Genomic DNA, 25,629 nt, shown 5'->3' with positions numbered 1-25,629 from the left:
AAACCCTACTTAAGTCTCAGAGCAAGTGACGTAACTGATTGAAATGCTAGTAGCGCGTACCCGCTAACTAGCTAGCCATTTCACATCCGTTACACAGACATAAATGAGAGAACACCTCACTCTGACCATTTTTGTCACCCTAGCAGAGCTGGTTAGGCCGTTTTCATGTTATTCAGAGCATTGGTGACTGACTGTAACTGTGCTCCTGGCAACAATTTAATTGCATGTTTACTGACACCGACCATATTCAACGGGTGTTGAGCGTTCATAAATTCATCAGTTATTCTGCGCTCTGGCACACTCAGACGAGAGCGCTCTGAAATCGGAGTAGATAGCCAGAGTGAATTTACGAACACGCCCTAGGTGGATACCATGGCATTGTTGAATACTCATTTCTGATTGCCTTGAAGGGCATTCTAGACATGCATTATTTCCTTATTTTTTTAMATTTAACTAGGCAATTCAGTTAAGAACACATTCTTATTTACAATGACGGCCTACTAAAAGGCCTCCTGCGKGTACGAGGGCAGGGATTCCAAATAAATTAAATAAAGATATAGGAGAAAACACACATCACGACAAGCGAGACAACACTACATAAAGAGAGACCTAAGACGACAACACAGCATGGTAGCAACACAGCACAAAACAGGGTACAAACATTATTCGGCACAGACAACAGCACAAATGGCTAGAGTGTAGAGACAACAATACATCACGCAAAGCAGCCACAACTGTCAGTAAGAGTGTACGTGGTTGAGTCTTTGAATGAAGAGATTGAGATAMAACTGTCCAGTTTGTAGTTGCAGCTCGTTCCAGTCGCTAGCTGGAACTGATAAGCGAACTGAAAAGATGAGCGACCCAGGGATGTGTGTGCTTCTGGGACCTTTAACAGAATGTGACTGGCAGAACGGGTGTTGTATGTGGAGGAGGAGGGCTGCAGTTGATGTCTCAGATAGGGGGGAGTGAGGTCTAAAATAGTTTTATAACTAAGCATCAACCAGTGGGTTTTGCGACGGTTATACAGAGATGACCAGTATAGAGTGCAGTGATGTGTCCTAAAATGAGCATTGGTGGCAAATCTGATGGCCGAATGGTAAAGAACATCTAGCCGCTCGAGAGTACCTTTACCTACTGATTTATAAATTACGTCTCCGTAATCTAGCACGGGTAGGATGGTCATCTGAATCAGGGTTAGTTTGGGAGCTGGGGTGAAAGAGGAGCGATTACAATAAAGCACTGTATATTTGCATGGTAGAACTCAATGGCTATAGTTTTTTATAAGTTTTGTTTGAGATGATTTTGAAAGAAAAAGTCTAATTGAAAACAGTATTGCTATTGTTGAATTCGATTTTCATATTCTGATGTTTTTGTTAGCTAAACTAGCTAAATATGTTTGTTTGGTTACCATGGCAACTACTGTAGCCTAAGTTTGCTAGCTACTTCAGTGGATGTTGAACACATTTCTAGTGGCAAATGTATAGGCATGGTATTAACGATATAATCAACTAGGGGCTCTATGCATTCTCTGGAAAATAATGCAACTTTGTGGAAGGTAAATTCCAGTCTGCTAGCGCGTTCAAACAAACATTATTCATAGTTCATTCTTTTCCATAGAACGCATAGCCTCCTCTTGAGTATCCTTTATACATAATTTGAAGGAGTTATTGACATTGCAATGCTTTGAAATGCGGGATTTTATTTTGAAGGTTTCCTCGTTATCATACGAACGTGACATCGTTTGTGCTGCGGGCAGAACACTAGTCAGTTAGCAATAAATACATAGCCTAGTAGGTTGACGTTTGTTGCTCTTTCCTGTGCTGGATTGTGCATTGTTCTGCTTTTATCAGTGTGACATCCGTATCAAGGGWTAGACTACATTATGTTTATTTTATTTGGATGAATCGAGCAGGCAGCAAGTTGCAAGAACTGGATCGCTGAACCTGCCACTTGCGAGCCCATGGTCCGGTTGACTTCTCCGCGTATGAAGCGTACTGTATGTTGATGAAATTCAAGCATGTCAGGAAAACAATTTAAAGGTCATGAAGTCAGTTGCTGCATCAAATATTTTATTTTTGGATTTAACATAATATTTTGGGTAAGTGTTTTTTTAATTTTTGCTATATTTGTCTCTCATTGTCTTTTATTGGGCAATCTTCCATCCATGTTGTTAAATTAAACAGTAGGCCCATCTAGAGGAAATGGCTTCATAAATGAAGTGATCATTTGTCATTTTTCCATGCTTATTTTACAACCAATCCCTCACAAGCTAGCTATGTCTATAATAATATGCTATAATAGCCGATGATAAACATTCAAATGTGATCGTTCGATATGTGAATAGCAGCAAAACCTTTTGTTTGTGTTGATATGCATTACAAGCGCTTTTTAATCTTGCTTATTTAGATTTGTTGACATTCACAATAGCCTTCACATACTGTAGGCTGCTACCCAGAGCACTTTTTAATTTAAAGTCGCCTACACTCCAGTGTCCCCGGTAATCGGCTTTCTGTCCTTGTTTGTCGTGACGAACTCACGTACGTGACACGTGAGAAGCTTATTGTCCTCACATGCAAATGTATGAATAAACATGAATATGCAATATATCATCATCAGACAACATTATGTCGCATTCAATTCCCACTGCGTAAGATAGTACASTAAGCCTGATTTGAATGTTCATTCCAGGCAGTGGCGACCAGTCATTCATGGCAGGTGCAGAGCCCTACCTGTTTTGAGCCCCACATTTTTTGTAGTTGCCTGTTTTGTATGTTATTTTGGCATTAATACATGTCACATATCCGTTTGCAAACAATGTAAAATAAAATCGAGTTAATAAAACTTCCATACAAATATGGATGGTCTCTTTGCTTTCTTGAGTAAGGCAGTGCCAAAATGCAGGTGTTTCAGCCACATTGTATGCACTGCAGTGCTAGCTCGCTGTAGTTYATGCTTTCAGCACWAGATTAATTCTCTGATCCTTTGATTGGGGTGGACAACATGTCAGTTCATGTTGCAAGAGCTCTGATAGGTTGGAGGACGTCCTCYGGGAGTTGTCATAATTACTGTGTAAGTCTATGGAAGGGGGTGAGAACCAAGAGCCTCCTGGGATTTGTATTGAAGTCAATGTACCAAGAGGAKGACGGAAGCTAGATGTCCTCTAGCTACACCCTGGTACAGAGTGCTGTTGAGGCTACTGTAGGCCTTCATTACAAAACAGAGTGTTTTAATTAGAGGTCGACCAATTAATCGGAATGGCTGATTAAATAGGGCCGATTTCAGGTTTTCATAACAATCGGAAATCGGACACCCTGGTACATCGGACACCCTGGTACATCGGACACCCTGACACCCTGAATCGGACACCCTGATTTGGACGATTAAAAAAAAAATGTATATTTTTTAATATATTTTTTACACCTTTATTTAACTAGGCAAGTCAAGAACACATTCTATTTTCAATGATGCCCTAGGAACGGTGGGTTAACTGCCTTGTTCAGGGGCAGAACAACAGATTTTTACCTTGTCAGCTCGGGGATTCAATCTTGCAACCTTACGGTTAACTAGTCCAACGCTCTAACCACCTGCCTTACATTGCACTCCACGAGGAGCCTGCCTGTTACGCGAATGCAGTAAGAAGCCAAGGTAAGTTGCTAGCTAGCATTGAACTTATCTTATAAAAAACAATCAATCAATCAATCATAATCACTAGTTAACTACACATGGTTGATGATATTACTAGTTTATCTAGCGTGTCCTGCGTTGCATATAATCGATGCTGGTTTGGCAATTCGCGAAAAGGACTGTCGTTGCTCCAACGTGTACCTAACCATAAACATCAATGCCTTTCTTAAAATCAATACACAAGATATATTTTTTAAACCTGCATATTTAGTTAATATTGCCTGCTAACATGATTTTCTTTTAACTAGGAAATTGTGTCACTTCTCTTGCAACAGAGTCAGGGTATATGCAGCAGTTTGGGCCGCCTGGCTATTTGCAAACTGTGTGAAGACAATTTTTTCCTAACAAAGACTTCGCCAAACGGGGATGATTAAACAAAAGTGCATTTGCGAAAAAAGCACAATCGTTGCATGACTGTCCCTAACCAAAAACATCAATGCCTTTCTTAAATCAATACACAGAAGTATATATTTTTAAACCTGCATATTTAGCTAAAGAAATCCAGGTTAGCAGGCAATATTAACCAGGTGAAGTTGTGTCACTTCTCTTGCGTTCATTGCACGCAGAGTCAGGGTATATTGCACAGTTTGGGCCGCCTGGCTCGTTGCAAACTAATTGCCAGAATTTTACGTAATTATGACATAACATTGAAGGTTGTGCAATGTAACAGGAATATTTAGACTTATGGATGCCACCCGTTAGATAAAATACGGAACGGTTCCATATTTCACTGAAAGAATAAACGTTTTGTTTTCGAGATGATAGTTTCCGGATTCTACCATATTAATGACCTAAGGCTCGTATTTCTGTGTGTTATTATGTTATAATTAAGTCTATGATTTGATAGAGCAGTCTGACTGAGCGATGGTAGGCCACCAGCAGGCTCGTAAGCATTCTTCAAAGCACTTTTGTGCGTTTTGCCAGCAGCATTTCGCAATGCTTCAAGCATTGTGCTGTTTATGACTTCAAGCCTATCAACTCCCGAGATTAGGCTGGTGTAACCGATGTGAAATGGCTAGCTAGTTAGCGGGGTGCGCGCTAATAGCGTTTCAAACGTCACTCGCTCTGAGACTTGGAGTAGTTGTTCCCTTTGCTCTGCATGGGTAACGCTGTTCGAGGGTGGCTGTTGTCGATGTGTTCCTGGTTCGAGCCCAGGTAGGAGCGAGGAGAGGGACGGAAGCTATACTGTTACACTGGCAATACTAAAGTGCCTATAAGAACATCCAATAGTCAAAGGTATATGAAATACAAATGGTATAGAGAGAGAATAGTCCTATAATTCCTATAATAACCTCAACCTTAAACTTCTTACCTGGGAATATTGAAGACTCATGTAAAAAGGACCACCAGCTTTCATATGTTCTCATGTTCTGAGCAAGGTACTTAAACTTAAACGTTAGCTTTCTTACATGGCACATATTGCACTTTTACTTTCTTCTCCAACACTTTGTTTTTGCATTATTTAAACCAAATTGAACATGTTTTTCTTTTTATTTGAGGCTAAATTGATTTTATTGATGTATTATATTAAGTTAAAATAAGTGTTCATTCAGTATTGTTGTAATTGTCATTATTACAAATACATTTTAAAAAATGGCCGATTAATCGGTATCGGCTTTTTTGGTCCTCCAATAATCGGTATCAGTGTTGAAAAATCATAATCGGTCGACCTCTAGTTTTAATAAATTATTTGGTGAAATGTGAATATATTTAGAATAGTTTTATCTAAAAATTATAACTTTTTAAATGTTTATTTTATTTTATGAAGTTTACTGAGGAGGATGGTCCCCCCCCTTCCTCCTCTGAGGAGCCTCCACTGGTGTAGAGGAAATCATGCGTGTCGTAGAAAAACAGAATTAAAAAGGAATTAGTGCAGGTGCAAAAATAAGTGAACCCCAAGTTGCATTGGTTAAATTAAGTAGGTAAGTAGAATCAGGTGGGTAAATAATTGGGTACAAAATGAATCAATCAAAGGAGAGATTGTTAGGAAAGAGTTTGGGTGGGACTCTGATAAATAGAGATAAGAAACGTGGTCAGTTTGGTGCTACCCATCCAGGTGAATACAAACCACACCATGCCGAGAGGAAAGGAGATCTCAGAGGACATCAGTCTGGGGAAGGCTATACAATCATCTCAAAAATATTGGAGCTCCATCAGTCCACTGCGAGGCAAATCATTTACAAATGGAGATCATTTAACATGACAGCAACTCGGCCTAGAAGTGGACGCCCTTCCAAAATATCCCCRAGAGCCACAAGAACGATAATAAATCAGGTAAAAGCCAACCCAAACATAACATCTAGAGATTTGCAGACCTCCCTTGCTGCATCTCAGGTAACTGTGCATGCTTCAACAATAAGAAGAACACTGAATCRAWATGCCATTCATGAGAGGGTTGCTAGGAAGAAGCCTTTGCTGTCAAAAATAACCAAACTGCCCWTCTTAACTTTGCCAGAGACCACCTTATCCCAACAGTCAAGCATGGTGGTGGGAATGTCAAGATCTKGAGCTGCTTTTCCTCCTCTGGACCTGGATGACTCCACATCGTCAAGGGAACCATGAATTCTGAGGTATTACCAGGAGATTCTGGAACAGAATRTCAGGCCATCAGTAAAAGAGCTWAAGCTGGGCCGAAAATTGATCTTCCAACAAGACAACGACCCAATTGAACCTATTGAAGCAAATCTACCAAAGAATGGCTCAGGAGAAGGACGATTTGTGTTTTGGATTGGCCAAGTCAATGTCCTGACCTAAATCCAATCGAGATGCTGTGGCAGGACCTGAAGCGGGCAGTTCATGCCAGACACCCCTCAAACTTCACTCAATTGGCTGAGTTCTGTAAGGAGGAGTGGRCAAAAATCCCTCAAAACAGATGTCAGAGACTGATTACTGGCTATAGGAGATGTTTACTCCAAGTTATCGCTGCTAATGGAGGTGCCACAAGCTATTGACTGAAGGGGTTCACATATTTTTGCACACATCAAATCTSAGTTTTTGTTAAATAAACCACTTTTGTTAAATAAACAATGAAATATATATATTTTTTGTTTCTGTCATTAAAGGATTTTATATGTTATTTTAATATTTTATAGCAAAATAATGACCAGCCCTGTAGGGTTCACATACTTTCAAGCAGCACTGTAAATTGTCAGTAGAAACCACATTTGTTTAAGCAAGTCAGCCACATCAGCTTTTTTTTAAAAGGCAGTAAATGAGGCTGAATGAACTGTTTCACTGCCAGACAAGGCTCTGSTGATAGTCAGGTGTATCAGTGKTAAGGTGTTGGGACTGCTGTTGGGACTCTGCTGTTGGGACAGCTTTATATAGGCCCTAACAGTTTGTGGGTACCATTTGTCACTGTTATAGTGCAATTCATTTATTGATTAGTGTTGTGTAGTGGCTTTGCTGGMATGCATCCAAAACATTTTTTTGTTTGTTTGACCCACCAAGATTTACATGCTAAAATCAACACTGATTCCAAGACAGTTTAGGTGTGTTAGTGTTAGGTGAACAATAATCGCATTGTGACTAGGCCAATTAGTGAATTGTCTCAAATCTACTGCGAAACTATAGCCTGTCATGGATTGCTGGACTACGAGTACACACTGAAGAGGAGGATAGCTTCTAAAGCTCCAACCATTATTTCAGGGACTTCATCTCAGACACAGGAAGAGCTCATTATAGAATACCCTGTAGCTGGAACATGTACTAAATAAACCTTTCAGATTCTATTGTTGGTGGAACATGTTTTCTTATTAGTTTCAACTACTCTCTTAGAGAAATGCACAAGCCTGAGCTCAATAGTAATTTCTCATCTCCAGAGGGACAAAGACAATAACAATGTCATTGTAATATAATAACCGTATGGGCCGGATAATCTAATTTGGCTCTTCAACGTCTTTCCCTGAAGGATGGCTCTGTCTGGTTTTGGACTGGGAATAGGAGACTAGAGATTTTCTCCCCTTGTCCCATTCAGATGATGTCACGTTGAGGTCATGTGACTCTCTCGGGTCTCATTCTGGCTCACAGGAGTTTGGCCGAATTGATACCGACAGGCCGGTTTCCTGGTCAATTCAATGCTAATGTAATCCCATTCAACGCCCTCCATCGCCTTTGTTTCCCTCAACCCCTCCACCCCTCCCTCTGTCCACCCTCCTAAAGTCTTTCCCATTCGCCATTGTCTGCTTTCAGTGCCGTTTGCCATGTCCATGACCGTGAGAGCCAGTGTTGTACTGATAGTTTTGCCATTAGTRAGGTCTTCAGTAATGGGGCAGCAAGTGCCTGTTTAACCTTTCATGTTAGTGCAATGTAGCCATGTCGCCGGCATGCTTAGGCCTATAAAATATGTGCTTTTGATATTTTTCGTAAAGCTGATGTTGAGATTAATACGGTTGCTGGTGAAGAGTTGAGGTCTTTATGGCTAATGCATATCTGCTGCTGAGATGCAAAGGCCAGAACCATAGAGTGGGAGATCCCCTCTCCTGTTGCCTTCAAGATGTAACCATATAGCCTGTGTGTGTGAGAGAAGGCTTCGATAAACTACAGGACTACAACTTAAATGTCTTTGGAAGAGAACTGAATGCATCTTCCGCATTTAACCCAACCCCTCTGAATCAGAGTGGTGTGGGGGTCTGCCGTAATTGACATCCTTGTCTTCAGTGCCCTGGGAACAGTGGGTTAACTGCCTTGCTCAGGGGCAGAATGAGACATTTTTACCTTGTCAGCTCAGGGATTYGATCCAGCAACCTTTCAGTTACTGGCCCAACACTCTAACCACTAGGCTACCTGCCACCCCAGGGTACCGTGCATTGTGTAATACATACACTACCGTTCAAAAGTTTGGGGTCACTTAGAAATGTCCTTGTTTTTGAAAGAAAAGCAMWTTTTTTTGTCCATTTAAAATAACATCAAATTGATCAGAAATACAGTGTAGACMTTGTTAATGTTGTAAATGACTATTGTATCCCGGAGTCGCCTCTTCACTGTTGACGTTGAGATTGGTGTTTTGCGGGTACTATTGGCAACATTAACAACGTCTACACTGTATTTCTGATCAATTTGATGTTATTTTGATGGACAAAATGATGTGCTTTTCTTTCAAAAACAAGAACATTTCTAAGTGACCCCAAACTTTTGAACGGTAGTGTAGGTGCGTATGACATCAGATTTAACTAATGGAGCTAGTGAGCTGAAGAGAGATTGTGTCAATAATTGATTGCTTTTCAATGGGATTATGAGTGCAGTGTCAGCCTAAAACGTTCTGTCATGGCATATGCTATCTGATCCAACACCTTCTCAAAAACGTTCTCCTTGTGTAGCCACACATTCACATGATGCCCAATGTAATTCATACATTCAGTATTTCCATATATTGTGCGACCACATAGTTGAGCACGACTTTTGACGGCAGGTAGCTTAGTGWTTTTAAGAGCGTTGGGCCAGTAACCAATAAGTCGCTGGTTCGAGTCCCYGAGTCGACTAGGTGAAACATCTGTCTGTGCCCTTGAGGAAAGCTCCTGTAAGTCGCTCAGGATAAGAGCGTTTGCTAAATGACTAAAATGTAAAGGTTGTAACTCACTGAATGCACTCAACCACTTTTTAACATGATCATTTATAACCCAAATMATTTTGTTCTTTCTGGCATTGGAAGTCAATATTTGCATTATATAAAAGTTGTATCTACACTACATTCTATCAACATTACAGAAAGTTCTCATGGAGTTGTAATGAACTGAAGGTCAGTGGATAAATGAAGGCTTTGGACACAGCTATAGTAATAGAACCGCAGCCAGGAGAGTGGTCCGTCTGGGACCAAAGTCTGGAGGACCTCGCAGTGTCTGGTGAAGTTCGGGGTAACATGTTACACAATTGGAGTCTTTASAAAACAAGAACCATGGAAACYAAAGGGTTAGGGTGTAATTTGTCACTGTCACCTCAGTAGATCTAGTTAAATCTGTATGGACACAGAGGAGTGTGGGGGAAATATGGCTATAGCTTTATACAGTATGATAATCCTCCTCGTCGCTTAAATCTATCCATGTGAGTTTAGACAGAGACCCCCGAGAGTGTTGAAATAATACTGAAATGGACATTTATCCTCTGGCCCTTGGAGATATTCTCATTTTAATCAGTTCTGATATAGTGTCTGACGGTTTTAGTATATGGATTTGTCTCGTTGTCAATCATCTCTGAAGCAATACTCTCAGTCCAACCAAGGAGTGTGAATCTGTGTAGCATAATGTATGTTTATCCCCCAAAAGGCACCCTATTCCCTACACATAGTGCACTACTTTTTTACCAGAGGTCTATGGGCGCATGGTGAAAAGTAGTGCACTATATAGGGAATAGGGTGCCTTATACGGTGCCTTTTGGGACGTCTCTCTCTATATATTGATTTGACACACATGCGTATTGGCGGACTTCTTTTCCCAATGTCTCTCCCATAGCTCAATGCTTAGTGCTCAGCTCTGTGCCCCCCAGCAGCCCAGTTAACTTCACCGGCACCCCCTCCACCAATCTAGACACTAGAGGCGTCGCCATAGAAACAGCATGAGCTTGCAAGCCGACATTTGGCTCCACTGCAATATTTATGTGAGCAGTGAGCTGTGTAAAAGACCCTCCAGAAAATGTCCGGGACATCGTCAGGTCAAGTTACCTACATTTGAATGTGTATAGGTTTTTGGAAAAGCTATCAGGTCTTGCCACCCATTTTAATATTCAATGCCATCTCAGGGAATTAAAGTGACAGTAGGCATTTTCCTGCGCTAACGTTGCACTCGTCTTGTTTTCAATGGCTGAAGGGAGAACTCATTATAGAGAGGGTTATAATTCACACACGTTTTATAAACAAATAGCTAGTATTTGTGTGTAAAGTAACCTTTAATCCATCTTTCAATGATGCAGATATAAAATATACCTTATCCTAACATGTTAGATGGTTTACTTTATTTAGGGTGTCTTCAATTATCATGGCTCTCTCTTCCCTCAACCAGGTTACCTTCAAAATGGTACCCAGAGGACCAGACCCACTTTCTCTTTTCCCTAGAGCCGCGCATGGTTCTTCAAAACACACAGTAAACTAACCATATCTAGACTACGTGATTCACAGTGTGTGTTGATAAGGTGGCTCTGATACAGCACTGAACAACCTGAGATTTAACACCATTATTCTCTTCCCAAAGTGAGTCATCATGTATAGGGTGGCAGGTAGCCTAATGGTTAAGAGCGTTGGGCTAGTAACCGAAAGGTCACTGGTTTGAATCCGTAAGCCGACTAAGTGAAACATCTGCCGATGTGCCCTTGACCAAGGCACTTAACCCTAATTGCTCCTGTAAGTCACTCTGGATAAGAGCATCTGCTAAATGACTCAATTGTAAATATATGAAAATACAGCTTACTTTTAACTCCATTGTCTCTGTCATGAAATCAAAACTAGGACTGTAATTACACAGTAACGATAATACTGATTGTGGTGGTGTGATGGCTTATTCTGCTCCCACTCTGTTACAGTGACATTGTGAGTGTCAGTTATTACAGTGGCATGTTTGGTGTGAGCATGTCATGCAGGGTTATATGTGACCGTGAGCCAAGCTGAGATGAGTGACAGGTCGAAGTCCTCTCTGACGTCACGACAACGGATGCCTTTAGCTACCAAGCTACCACATTTCTGTGTATCACTCCATTTGTGATTTGCATGAATGTTTGCATGTCTGAATGTGTGCGTGGGTGTGTGTGCCGTGTATGTGTTTATTGACAGTGTGAAACCCCCAGCTGATGAGGCTTAGCTGTTTCTCGTGTTGGTACAGCATATTGATCCAAGCCCTTGGGGTGTTCCGACCATCAGGACAAACAGGACTGCTCATTCTGCCTCACTGGTCACAGATGTCAGTTCAACTTCTAGTTTTGATTTACATTTGGTTGAGTTGTCAACTAAATGTGAATTCAAMAAAAAAWKKCACAATGTCATCGGATTTAGGTTAAAAGTTGTGTGAAAAAAAGACAATTCCCTTACGTTGATGACTTTCAAAATATWTAATTTGTTTTCCACGTTGAYTCAATGTCATCACATAGACTTTTTGTTGTTGAAATGACGTGGAAAGTGTTTGCCTAGTGGGCCCCTGCCACTGACGGACAGTAAATAGGATCATCACTATGGCCATCAATATTGGGCCTTCCTTTTACATGTAATGACCTTGCAGTTATTCTTCTCCAGAGTGTCAATGAACTTGCATCGTTGATCATCGAACGAAGGCTGATTGAAAGTTAGAGKTGTGCTGCTCCTCTTTACAGCTCAGCTCATGTAGCCACACATCTCTTTTGGTTGTGTCACCATCTTTGCACTCCCCTCTAGCCTCTGATCTCAGACCAGCCCTTAACCAAGCTCTGTATTACAGCTCTGTATTACAACCACATGAAGTGGCTCTTGGTGCAATAGCCACTCTGCCAGTGTCCTCTGTTGCTGGCTTGTAGATGCAGCAGTTTGTTCGTATCATTCAGTGACATTATAGGACAAGCAGAGTTAAACATAGCTGGCTGACATGGCCTGATCAAGACAAGCTAGAAGGGTGGAGCTTGGGCCTGTCCCGTTCACTTGTTGTTGTTGTTTGAATTGGCCCCGGCATTGTCAGCTTCCAAATGCCCGGGCCCCACAGCATCCTCTCAGACAGACAGGCAGAAGGATGAACAGGCAGAATAGACAGACGGTTAGACAGGCAGTTAGACAGACAGGCAGATAAACAGGCAGGAAGGCAGATAAACAGGCAGACAGACAGACAGGCAGGCAGATAGACAGACAGACAGGCAGACAGACAGGCAGACAGGCAGACAGACAGGCAGACAGACAGACAGACAGACAGACAGACAGACAGACAGACAGACAGACAGAGACAGGCAGACAGGCAGGCAGGCAGACACTTCGGACTTACCCTGAGACAGTGGTTTTAAATGTTACCACCAAGCCTACCTTTAGTTCTGTCAAACCGAGACAAACCTGGAATTTAAAGGGCTTCAAAATTTCAATTCTCTTTGCACCAAGTCACTTGTCCCTGTCATATCCTCACATGGTCTCTCCAATAATTGCTATGCSGATGACACTCAACTACCCTTCTAACACCCAKTTGGTGACACGCATCTCTGCATGCATTGCATGCATGGCAGACATCTCAGCTTGAATATCGGCCCACCACTTCATGGCCAACCTCAACAAAACGGAGCTGCTCTTCCTCTCAGGAATCCCCAAGCATTCCATTCCGCCACTACTGGCCTCTTGGCCGTCCCCCCCCCAGCTCCCGCTCAGCCCAGTCAAAGCTTTTCTCTGTCTTGGGACTCCAATGGAGGAACAAGCTTCCACCTAAAGTCAGGACAGTGTGGCGTCAAGGGGAACTGCCCATCTTCCGAAAACATCTGAAATCCTACCTCTCTGAAGACTATCTTAAATAACTCTCATGCCCCCCCCGCCCTCCCCCTCTTCAAAAAAAGGCACTTTTCCTACTACCACTGACTTTGATGATAAATACTTTCTTCAGGGAAAATGTTCTTGATGTACTTGTGATGTGTTGTTGTCTCATCAAGCTATCTTAAGATGAATGCACTAATTGTAAGTTGCTCTGGATAAGAGCGTCTGCTAAATGACTAAAATGTTAAATTTAAAAATCGGSCAAGAAATTAAACCAATGATTTCTTTACTTTGCAGACATTGTAGGCTACTTATTAAGGGTGAAGAAACTCCTCAGGAGGATTGTACATTCCTGCTTATTGTTGCTTGACTCCTGTTTAGATTACCCAAATGAAGATGTCCAAACATGAAATTTAGTACTCGAAAGTGAAGTAATGGGAGTTGTGTGTTTCTGTAACCTTTGTAAGCATCGAAGGTGAAATTGAAAGATAATTCATCCTCCGGGAATTTCAACAAAAGTGAACTTGAGGGGGAGGTTTCACCCTTTGGGTATCTCCCTGAGGTTTGTTATGTGATTATTAACGTTACTTATTGTCTGTCCTCTTTCAGTTGCTCGGTGTGGCCTTCCTGGGGATTGGACTATGGGCCTGGAATGAGAAGGTGAGTGAGACTGGGTAACATAAGAACCCTATAAGAACATACAATGATGTCTAATATACTTTTACTTATTTTATTTAACCTTTATTTAACTAGGCAAGTCAGTTAAGGACAAATTCTTATTTACAATGACGGCCTACCAAAAGGCAAAAGGTCTCCTGCGAGGGCGGGGGCTGGGATTAAAAATAAATAAATATATAGGACAAAACACACATCACGACAAGAGAGACAATACGACACTACATAAAGAGAGACCTAAGACAACAACATAGCATGGTAGCAACACATGACAACACAGCATTGTAGCAACACCAACATGACAACAACATGCAGCAGCACAACATGGTAGCAGCACAAAACAGGGTACAAACATTATTGGGTACAGACAACAGCACAAAGGGCAAGAAAGGTAGAGGCAACAATACATCACGCAAAGCAGCCACAAATGTCAGTAAGAGTGTCCATGATTGAGTCTTTGAATGAAGAGATTGAGATATACATGTACTGTACCAGTCAAAAGTTTGGACACACCTTCTCATTCCAGGGTTTTTCTTTATTTTTACTATTTTCTAAATTGTAGAATAATAGTGAAGACATCAACACTATTAAATAATACATATGGAATCATGTAGTAACCAAAAAAGTGAGATTTGAGATTCTTCTAAGTAGCCGCCCTCTGCCTTGATGACACTCTTGGCATTCTCTCAACCAGCTTCATGAGGTAGTCACCTGGAATGCATTTAAATTAACTTCTCTAGGATAGGGGGCAGCATTTTCACATTTGGATGAAAAGCATACCCAAATTCAACTGCCAGCTACTCATCCCCAGAAGATAAGATATGCATATTATTATTATATTATATATTCTATTTGGATAGAAAACACTCKGAGGTTTCTAAAACTGTTTGAATCATGTCTGTGAGTATAACATAACTTATTTAGCAGGCGAAACCCCGAGGACAAACCATTCAGATTTTWATTTTTTTGAGGTCACTCTCTTTTCAATGAGTTTTCATTGGGAGTGCAGAATTCTAAGGGACCTTSSAGTTCCTACCGCTTCCACTGGATGTCAACAGTCTTTAGAAATTGGTTGAGGGTTTTTCCTTTGTGTAATGAAGAAGTAGCCCTGTTCAGAACGACGGTCGAGTGAAGTGTACTGTTTGTTAGAGGCGTGTAACCAGAAAGCATGCTACAGTTTGTTTTAATCCTGTATTGAACACAGATCATCCCGTCTTCAATTTTATCAATTATTTACGTTAAAAGATACCTAAAGCTGTATTACAAAAGTAGTTTGAAATGTTTTGGCAAAGTTTACAGGTAACCTTTGAGATATTTTGTAGCCACATTGAGCAAGTTGGAACCGGTGTTTTTCTGGATCAAATGCGCCAAATAAATGGACATTTTGGATATATATCGACGGAATTAATCAAACAAAAGGACCATTTGTGATGTTTATGGGACATATTGGAGTGCCAACAACAGAAGCTCGTCTAAGGTAAGGCATGAATTATATTTTTATTTCTGCGTTTTATGTCGCACCTGCAGGGTTGAAATATGCTTCTCTCTCTTTGTTTACAATGGTGCTATCCTCAGATAATAGCATTGTTTGCTTTCGCCGAAAAGCCTATTTGAATTCTGACATGTTGGCTGGATTCACAACCAGTGTAGCTTTAATTTGGTATCTTTCATGTGTGATTTCATGAAAGTTTGATTTTTATAGTAATTTATTTGAATTTGGCGCGCTGAATTTTCTCTGGCTGTTGGCCAAGTGAGACAGTAGCGTCCCGCCTAAACTCAGATTTTTGGATATAAATATGAACTTTTACTCCTCTCTTTGGCTGGAAAAATGGCTGAAAAAATGGCTGTGTTTTTCTGTGGCTATGTACTGACCTAACATAATCGCAAGGTGTGCTTTCGCCGTAAATCCTTTTTGAAATCAGACACTGTGGCTGGATTAACGAGAAGTTTATCTTTAAAATGGTGTATAATACTTGTATGTTTGAGGAATTTTAATTATGAGATTTCTGTTGTTTTGAATTTGGCGCCCTGCAATTTCACTGGCTGTTGGTTAGGTGGGACACTACCGTCCCACATATCCCAGAGAAGTTAACAGGTGTGCCTTGTTAAAAGTTAATTTGCGGAATTTCTATCCTTCTTAATGCGTTTGAGCCAATCAGTTGTGTTGTGACATGGTAGGGGTGGTATACAGCCCTATTTGGTAAAAGACCATTTACATATTATGGCAAGAACAGCTCAAATAAGCAAAGAGTAACGACAGTCCATCATTCCTTTAAGACATGAAGGTCAGTCAAAATGTCAAGAACTTTGAAAGTTTCTTCAAGTGCAGTCGCAAAAACCATCAAGCGCTATGATGAAACTGGCTCTCATGAGGACCGACACAGGAAAGGAAGACCCAGAATTACCTCTGCTACAGAGAATACGTTCACTTGAGTTAACTGCACCTCAGATTGCAGCCCAAATAAATGCTTCACAGAGTTCAAGTAACAGACACATCTCAAYATCAAYTGYTCAGAGGAGACTGYKYRAATCAGGTCTTCATGGTTGAATTGCTGCAAATAAACCACTACTAAAGGACACCAATAAGAAGAAGAGACTTGCTTGGGCCAAGAAACACGAGCAATGGACATTGGACCGGTGGAAATATGTCCTTTGGTCTGATAAGTCCAAATATGAGATTTTTGGTTCCAACCACTGTGTCTTTGTGAGACGCACAGTAAGTGAGCGGATGATCTCTACATGTGTGGTTCCCACCATGACGCATGGAGGAGGAGGTGTGTTGGTGTGGTGGTGATTTTCTGGTGACACTGTCAGTGATTTATTTAGAAGTCAAGGCACACTTAACCGGCATGGCTACCACAGCATTCTGCAGTAATACGCCATCCCATCTGCTTTGCGCTTAGTGGGACTATCATTTGTTTTTCAACAGGACAATGACCCAATACACCTCCAGGCTGTGTAAGGGCTATCTGACCAAGAAGGAGAGTGATGGAGTGCTGCATCAGATGACCTGACCTCCACAATCACCTGACCTCAACCCAAATGAGATAGTTTGGGATGAGTAGGACTTCGTAGTGAAGAAAAAGCAGCCGACAAGTGCTCAGCATATGTGGGAACTCCTTCAAGACTGTTGGAAAAGCATTCCTCCTGAAGCTGGTTGAGAGAATGCCAAGAGTGTGCAATGCTGTCATCAAGGCAAAGGGTGGCTACTTTGAAGAATCTCAAATATAAAATATATTTTGATTTGTTTAACAATTTGGTTACTACATGATTCCATATGTGTTATTTCATAGTTTCACTGTTATTCTACAATGTAGAAAATAAGAAAAATGAAGAAAAACCCTTGAATGAGTAGGTATGTCGGAATTTTGGACTGGTACTGTATATTACACAAAGAAATTATACCATAAGAATAACAATATACAGTAAGAACAGAACATACCCAGCTAGCACATAACGTTCTGAGAACCGTATTTCTTAGAGCTTGGTGAGAGAGTGGTTGTGATATGGATATTCTCCATACAACCTTCCCACAGCATTCTAGGAATGGCGCAGGGTAGTTCCTTAGCTTTGGAACATTCTCAGCACATTTAAGGAACTTTAAAGTTATTTTCTTGGTATTACATTACTTTAACAGAACGTTTCCTAAAAGTTCAAACATGGTTACATTTAATGTAATGTTTGGTAGTTCAGAGGATGTTAATGAACAACGTTCTTCTGTGGGAATTTCAATACTTCAGCATAACGTTTCCTACAGGTTTCCTCATGGTTCCATTTAAAGCAATGTTCTCAAATTTTTCAGAGAACGTTAAGAAACAACGTTCTTCTGCGGGAATTTCAGTAATTCAACATAACGTTCTAAGAATGTTATTTAAAAACATATTTATTTAACTAGGCAAGTCAGTTAAGAACAAATTCCTATTTACAATGACAGCCTAGGAACACTGCCTTGTTCAGGGGCAGAACAACAGATTTTTACCTTGTCAGCTCGGGGATTTGATCTAGCAACYTTTCGGTTACTGGCCCAACACTAACCACTAGGCTACCTGCCGCCCCCACATATACACTACCTTCCCCACATATACACTACCTTCAGAAAGAATTCACACCCCTTGACTTTTTCCACATTTTGTTGTGTTACAGCATGAATTTAAAAGGGGTTAAATTAAGATGTTGTTTTACCAGCCTACACACAATACCCCATAATATAAAAGTGGAACTATGTTTTTAGACATTTGTAAAAAATTAATAAAAAAATGAAAGGCTGAAATGTCTTGAGTCAATAAGTAGTCAACCTCTTTATTATGGCAAGCCTAAATAAGTTCAGGAGTAAAACTCTGCTTAACAAGTGACAYAATACGTTCCTTTGTGTGCAATAACAGTGTTTAACATGATTTTTCAATGACTACCTTATCTCTGTACCCCACACATACAATTATCTGTATGGCCCCTCAGTCGAGCAGTGAATTTCAAATACAGATTCAACCACAAAGACCTGGGAGGTTTTTTGTTGCCCCGCAACTAAGGGCAGCTATTGGTAGCAGACATAGAATATCTCTTTGAGCATGGTGAAGTTATTAATTACACTTTGGACGGTGTACCAATACACCCAGTCACTACAAAGATACAGGCGTCCTTCCTAACTCACTTGCCTGATAGGAATGAAACCGCTCATGGATTTAACCATGAGGCCAATGGTGACTTTAAAACAGTTACATAGTTGAATGGCTGTAAGRTACTAAAGTAAAACTGCAAAAATGTGGAAAATAAATGAMCTTTATGTCCTGAATACAAAGTGTTATGTTTGGRGCAAATCCAACACAACACATCAYTGAGTACCACTCATCACATTTTCAAGCATGTTGCTTGAAATTGGCAAGGACTAGGGAGTTTTTTAGGATAAAAAGAAACRGAATTAAGCTAAGCACAGGCAAAATCCTAGAGGAAAACCTGGTTCAGTCTGCTTTCCAATAGACACGTGGAGACAAATTCACCTTTCAGCAGGACTATAATCTAAAACGCAAGGCCAAATATTTACTTGAATTGCTTACCAAAGCTACCTTTAATGTTCCTGAGTGGCTGAGTTACAGTTTTGACTTAAATTGTCTTAAAAATCTTTTGCAAGACTTGAAMATGGCTGTCTAGCAATATTCACAAATCAACTTGACAGAGCTTGAAGAATTTTCTAAAAGAATAATGTGCAAATATTGTACAATCTAGGTGTGCAAAGCTCTTAGACACTTACTCAGAAAGACTCACAGCTGTAATCGCTGCCAAAGGTGATTCTAACATGTATTGACTCAGGGGTGTGAATACTCATGTAAATGAGATGTATTTCATTTTCAGTACATTTCCTAACATTTCGAAAAACATGTTTTGACTTTGTCATATCGGGGTATTGTGTGTAGGTGGGTGAGAAAAAAATATATTTAATCCATTTTGAATTGAGGCTGTAGCACAACAAAATGTGGATTAAGTCCAGGGGTATGAATATTTTCTGAAAGCACTGTACATTCTGTTCTCAGCATCAATAAAACTCTCTCTATCCGCTATCTTGTTAAGTATGTTCAGGTGTGTTGGCCGTGGCCACTAATTGGCCACACCTGATCTTAATGAGTGCTTGTTTCCTTTGAAATGGGGTCTGTTTGAATAAACTAAAATTAACAGCTTTGTATGAGTAAAAAGAAAACTGGCATGCTAGCTCGATCCTGGTGTCGAAGGGGACTTACTCCATGGATAGAAAAAATAAGATTAGAGGTTTGAATCTCATTGAATCCGTGTCATCATAAAAAATAAATGTCTTTGCATGATTAATGCCTAATTTAATGAATGTCCATGTGTCCTATCCGTGCTGGAGTTCAAAACAATTAACTTAAGCTAGACGTCTTATTGAAACATTCAGTGAAAGTTTTAAGGAAGTTATTAAAAAACCTCCAAATAACCTTTACATTTCGTTCAAAACATTCACAACATTTAAAGAATGTTCTCAGAACATTACTTCATTACCTTCAAATAACTTAGCATTTCTGTTCTCAGAATGTTAATAAAACCTCCAAGGAAAACTTGCAATGAACCAGAGTAAAACGTTTTCAGAACCTCCCTGCAACCTAAAAATATATTTTCTCAGAACAGGCGAACGTTTTACTTCCGGTCTCAGAACGTAAAAAAAACGTTCTGTTTTAATGCTCAGGAAACGTATTGTTTCGTTCCCGGAACCAATGGGAAACCAAAAACTTAGTTCCCGCAACTTCCAAGGAGCCAAATGTGCTAGCTGGGTAAGGTCTCATACACTACATGGCCAAAAGCATGTGGACACCCCTTCAAATTGGTGGATTTGGCTATTTCAGCCACACCCGTTGCTGACAGGTGTATAAAATCGAGCACACAGCCATGTAATCTCCATAGACAACCATTCGCAGTAGAATGGCCCGTACTGAAGAGCTGAGTGACTTTCAAAGTGGCACCGTCATAGGATTAAGTCAGTTCGTTGAATGTATGCCATGCTAGAGCTGCCCCAGTCAACTGTAAGTGCTGTTATTGTGAAGTGGAAATGTCTAGGAGCAACAACGGCTCAGCCACGAAGTGGTAGGCCACACAAGCTCACAGAACAGGACCGCTGAGTGCTGCAGTTCCGTATCGTGTAAAAATCGTAACACTCACCGAGTTCCAAACTGCCTCTGGAGGCAATGTCAGCRCTAGACCTGTTCGTCGGAAGCTTCATGAAATGGGTWTCCATGGCCAAGCCTAAGATCACCATGCGCAATGCTAAGCATCGGCTGGAGTGGTGTAAAGCTCGCCAGCATTGGAGCAGTGGAAACGCTTTCTTTGGAGTGATGAATCACTCTTCACCAACTGGAAGTCCAACGGACTAATCTGGGTTTGGTGGATGCCAGGAGAGTTCCAGTGATAGGAAATCTTATAGCGTACAATGACATTCTAGACGATTCTGTGCTTCCAACTTTGTGGCAACAGTTTGGGGAAGTTTCCTATTTCAGCATGACAATGCCCCTGTGCACAATGTGAGGTCTGTACAGAAATGGTTTGTCGAGATCGGTGTGGAAGAACTTGACTGACCTGCACAGAGCCCTGACCTCAACCCCATCAAACACCTTTGGGATGAATTGGTACACCGACTGCAAGCAAGGCTGTTATAGTAGCAAAGAGGGGAAAAACTCCCATATTAATGCCCATATTAATGCCCATGATTTTGTAATGAGATGTTCGACGAGCAGGTATCCACATAATGTATATATTACACAAATAAATAATCTGATAAGTACAATAGATAATCAGTCTTTTTCCTGGACCGCCCTCGTGCCTGGAAGAGTAGCAAAGCATACAATTCTTACTGTGCTCACTGTTAACACATTGAAGCTCTCTCTCTCTCTCTCTCTCTCTCTGTGTCTCTCTCTCTCTCTCTCTCTCTCTCTGTGTCTCTCTGTCTCTAGGGTGTTCTCTCCAACATCTCGTCCATCACAGACCTGGGGGGCTTTGACCCCGTCTGGCTCTTCTTGGTGACGGGAGGGGTCATGTTCATCCTGGGCTTTGCCGGCTGCATCGGAGCGCTGAGGGAAAACACCTTACTGCTCAAGTTTGTACGTCCACAACTCTCTCACTCCCACTCGGCTCGCCCCTTAGACATGGACATTAACAAATATATGAATATACACTCCCCTCTGTATTTATTTAATTTGGCTCTATACTCCAGCATTTGGGATTTTCATACATGTATGTTTTACCGTTTAGAAATGAAAGCACTTTATGTACAGTATGTAGTCCCTCTATTTGAATGTGTAATACGTTTTGGGACAAATCCACTTATAGTGTATTAAAGTAGTCAAAAGTTTAGTATTTGGTTCCATAGTCCTAGCACACATTGACTACATCAAACGTGTGACTGCAAACTTGTTGGATGCATTTGCAGTTTGTTTTGCTTGTGTTTCGGATTATGTTGTGCCCAATAGGAGCTGAATGGTGAATAATGTATTGGGTCATTTTGGAGTCACAAACTAAAAGTTTTAGCTTCACTGTCGAAATAAATACAGAGGGGAGTGTATATGTCTTTGTCCATGAAAAGCTCTAAATAATACCTATGCATTATTAGGGTTATCATTAGATGTCTTTATATTCACCATTGACTCCACTTTGAACTCCCACTCCCTCCCCAGTTTCCTGGACTCAAATTAAGCTTATTATTGGACTGTCCCACGCTGTATAGTCCATGATGAGTAGGCTTAATCTGAGTCTGAGAGACCAGCCCTCCATGTCCCCTCTATGACATGTCAGAATTACAGCTGATTAATCAGGTGTGTTAGTGCTGGGTTAGAACACAAATATACACCCCCTGTATCCCTCTAGATATCATAGCTATCATAATCATAGCTTTGTTCTATGTTTGCTCACATGCTCCCCCCCCGCCATTCTGTTCCAGTTCTCTGTGTTCCTGGGGATCATCTTCTTCCTGGAGCTGACAGCTGGAGTGTTGGCCTTCACCTTCAAGGACTGGATCAAGGACCAGCTCAACTTCTTCATCAATAACAACATCCGGGCGTACCGGGACGACATCGACCTCCAGAACCTTATAGACTTCACTCAGGAATATGTACGCGTTTGAAAATCAGTGTGAATGTGTGTCAGAGGAGGCTGGTGGGAGGAGCTATAGGAGGATGGGCTCATTGTAATGGAATACATGGAACTGAGTCAAGCATGAGGTTTCCAAATGTTTGATGTGTTTTATACTGTTCCATTTATTCCATGGAGCTCTGGTTTGAGTGAGGTGAAGGTGCGGGGGTAGGAGCAGGTGTGTGAGTGTGAGTGTGTGAGTGAGCAGGAGAGAGCCTGGTAGCCCCACTCACAGGCATGGGAGGGCATAGGCCCAACTACTAGGGAGCCAGGCCCAGCCAATCAGAATACGTTTTTACTACCCTGCAGGTGAAGAAGCCAGATGTGGAGGTCCTGGGCTGGCGTGGTTTGATGTGGTCTGCGGTTGTGAGGCCAGTTGGAATGATGTTGGAGGTGGTTTATGGTAGAGAAATTAGCATTCAATTCTCTGGCAACAGCTCTGGTGGACATTCCTGCAGTCAGCATGCCAATTGCACGCTCCTTCAAAACTTGAGACATCTGTGGCATTGTGTTGTGTGACAACTGCACATTTTAGAGTGGCCTTTTATTGTTCCCCAGCACAAGGTGCACCTGTGTAATGATCATGCTGTTGTCGTGGGAATTCTACACATGGGACACTCAAAGTCAATCTTAAATTAATCATTGTTTATTATTGTTTATTAAGATTCAAGAGTTTTCTGGGCTCTCCCAAGTGTCATTGTTTTTGAACAAGATCTTAATGAAAAAGACAATCAGCTGCCAAACTGATTACAGCTTTGCTCACCTCACCCTCCAAGAGTTCTTCACAGCACTATCATTGGCTCTGTGTGATGAGCAAGAGTCAGAGAGAAGGATCACCAAGCTATTGGAAGGATTTGCTGACGGAATTGCAATCAACTTAGGAAATGCAATTTTGCCATTTCTATTTGGCCTGTTTAACAGAAAAACGAGTTGCTTCCTGAAGGAGCATTTCCACATTGACCTGCCAACTGATTTACAGTTACGATACTGGATAAAACAATCAACTTACCCGAAGTCTGAACCACCCCCCCCCATGAAGTTATACATCTCTGCTCAGCTTGATTGGCATCCTTTTCCATGCCTATATTTCCAGCAGGGATGAATGGTCATGGTGTTTTCGTTTTCTTGTTACAAGACGAGGCTCGCCAGAGAAGACCATAACGGTAAGTTGTTCTGCACTTGGCTGACACAGGAGGCGATCAGAGTACTTTGTGGATCCCAAGGGCGTAAAGACATCAAGTTAACCGTTTCTGGGTGGAGATGTGACAAACCAGAGTATCAGTGCTCTAACCTGAGACGGGTAAAAGAGGACTGCAACTCTCTCATCACACTTGAGATACATGGGGGAACAATCACAGAGCAGCTAAATGAGTGCAGGTGTTCACAGTGGTGGTGTTCATATTTGATTGACTTTGGCAATGAGGTGGCGGAGTATGGATGCCGCTAGGAAGGCTCATAGTTAAGACTGGGATGGAATACATGGAACAGTATCAACCACATGGAAACAGGATGTGACAGAATCATGTGTTTGATACCTTTCCATTATTCCATTCCAGCTATTACAATGCGCTCCTCCTCCAATTTAGTGGCACCAGCCACCACTGGCACTAAATTGAAATCTCCACCCACCTGGGGCACTGCAACCAAAACAAACTGTGGCATCCATAGGCTAAGTTACTGAAATCGAGATTGCCTTTTTTAAACACTTCAATGACTTCCAGTAGATATTTCAGAAGAGGGCAAGTCCTTGAGGGCCCAAGTGTCTACTGGGATTTGCTTCTCTTGAATCTAATCAATGAACTCACTAGATTGCTGTGAAACCGCAGTTACTACCATTGCTGTACTTAGGTTGTGTGTCAAATGAATAACCTTGTACATGTTTCATAATTGATCCCTATATTTGTTCCAGATTGTTTCAAATGTGTTTGGAAAATGTTTTATTGCTCTGTGTGTAAAGGGTATGAACTTCTCAAGACAAATCATAGTCTTAAGCACCTATGACCTAAATGTGACAAAAAAACACATTTATGTTTAAAACTTTTCTTTATGGAAATRGCTTTATACAGACAAAATGTGAAAGAGAGGGGGGAAAAAGGGAGATAAACAGTGGGAAGCTAATGACAGTGTTCAATACAATTTACCCCGGCACTAGCTGAACCCTGTTTCCTTATTGGGCTGCTAATCACCTCGTCAAATTATTATTACGTTCTAAAGCTATTAAGCCTACCCTTCTTGTGAGATTACCAGTTTAGAGTTATGCTGAATTACTTACAGTGCAATACAGTAGTTTTGCAACAGCTTGCTGTGTAATAAAACATGAAATATGATATACTGTAATACATGATTCATAACATCTACATTTAAGTTGTTTTGCTTCACTTAAGAATGTGTCTTAAAATCGTCACTCAGGTTTCTTATATTGTTAACGTAAATTATTTGATATGCTTTAGCCCACATTTTTATTGAATTCACAACGGCTTTCTTGAGTAGAATCTCCTCTCTGGCGCTGGATTGGTCTTAGAGTCAGTTTCTCTATTCAGTAGCAGACCTTTGTTAGTGTAGCCAACTGGTTGGCAGAGACGCTTGTGGCGACTCTGACCATATGACTCCCAGATCGTATTCCATCTGAGCCTCTATTCACAAAGCAACTCAGAGTTGGAATGCTGATCTAGGATCAGTTCACCCCTTTGTTATTCATTAGGGTCTGAAAGGCAAAACTGATCCTAGATCAGCACTCCTCTGAGACACTGTGAATACGGGCCTTGTTGTCAAGCCTTCCCCAATCTCTGTTGGTCACACTCCACCCACACTGATGCTGTGTGAGACGAGAGAGGAATTCACTACAACGTTATCCCCTCTAAACATTGAACCTCTTTTGTTTTGATCGTGTATGATACCGTTGCAGAAGAGGTGTGTGTGTGTGTGTGCGTGTGTGTGTGCGCGTGCATGTGTTGTGGGGTAAAATAATTCTCCTGATCTCAATGGGACTTCCTGGATAATTAAAGGTTAAATAAAACATGGATTCCTTATTGACGTTCTCTTCTTCTCTGCTTTCTTCTCCTTAGTGGGATTGTTGCGGCGCATTCGGAGCGGACGACTGGAACCTCAACATCTATTTTAACTGCACGGACACCAACCCCAGCCGGGAGAAATGTGGGGTCCCCTTCTCCTGCTGCACCAAGGACCCTGCGGCAAGGAACTCTCACAGGGGCTAGGGAGGGTTGGTCAGAGACATGGGTCATGGGGTTCGGCAA

General features: G+C 41.3%; 1 protein-coding gene across 2 annotated transcripts in view; it reads left to right on the top strand.

Annotated features, from left to right (window-relative positions):
- Positions 1-1,694: 1,694 nt before the first annotated feature.
- tspan5a (tetraspanin 5a) overlaps positions 1,695-25,629 on the top strand; it is a 31,631-nt gene continuing 7,696 nt past the window's right edge. Inside the window, exons 1-5 of one of the 2 annotated variants that reach the window (XM_070436076.1) lie at positions 1,695-2,098; positions 13,688-13,738; positions 21,202-21,348; positions 22,185-22,355; positions 25,441-25,566. In XM_070436076.1, the coding sequence (XP_070292177.1) occupies positions 2,018-2,098; positions 13,688-13,738; positions 21,202-21,348; positions 22,185-22,355; positions 25,441-25,566 (576 nt within the window). In that variant the 5' untranslated portion in view covers positions 1,695-2,017. The remainder of the gene's footprint in view (positions 2,099-13,687; positions 13,739-21,201; positions 21,349-22,184; positions 22,356-25,440; positions 25,567-25,629) is intronic. The other variant, XM_023974499.2, reaches the window with a different exon arrangement.

This window comes from Salvelinus sp. IW2-2015, linkage group LG3 (assembly GCF_002910315.2).
Source record: "Salvelinus sp. IW2-2015 linkage group LG3, ASM291031v2, whole genome shotgun sequence".
Lineage (NCBI taxonomy): Eukaryota > Metazoa > Chordata > Actinopteri > Salmoniformes > Salmonidae > Salvelinus > Salvelinus sp. IW2-2015.
Note: the sequence above shows the minus strand (reverse complement) of the source record. Positions and strands in the feature narration are given on the sequence as shown.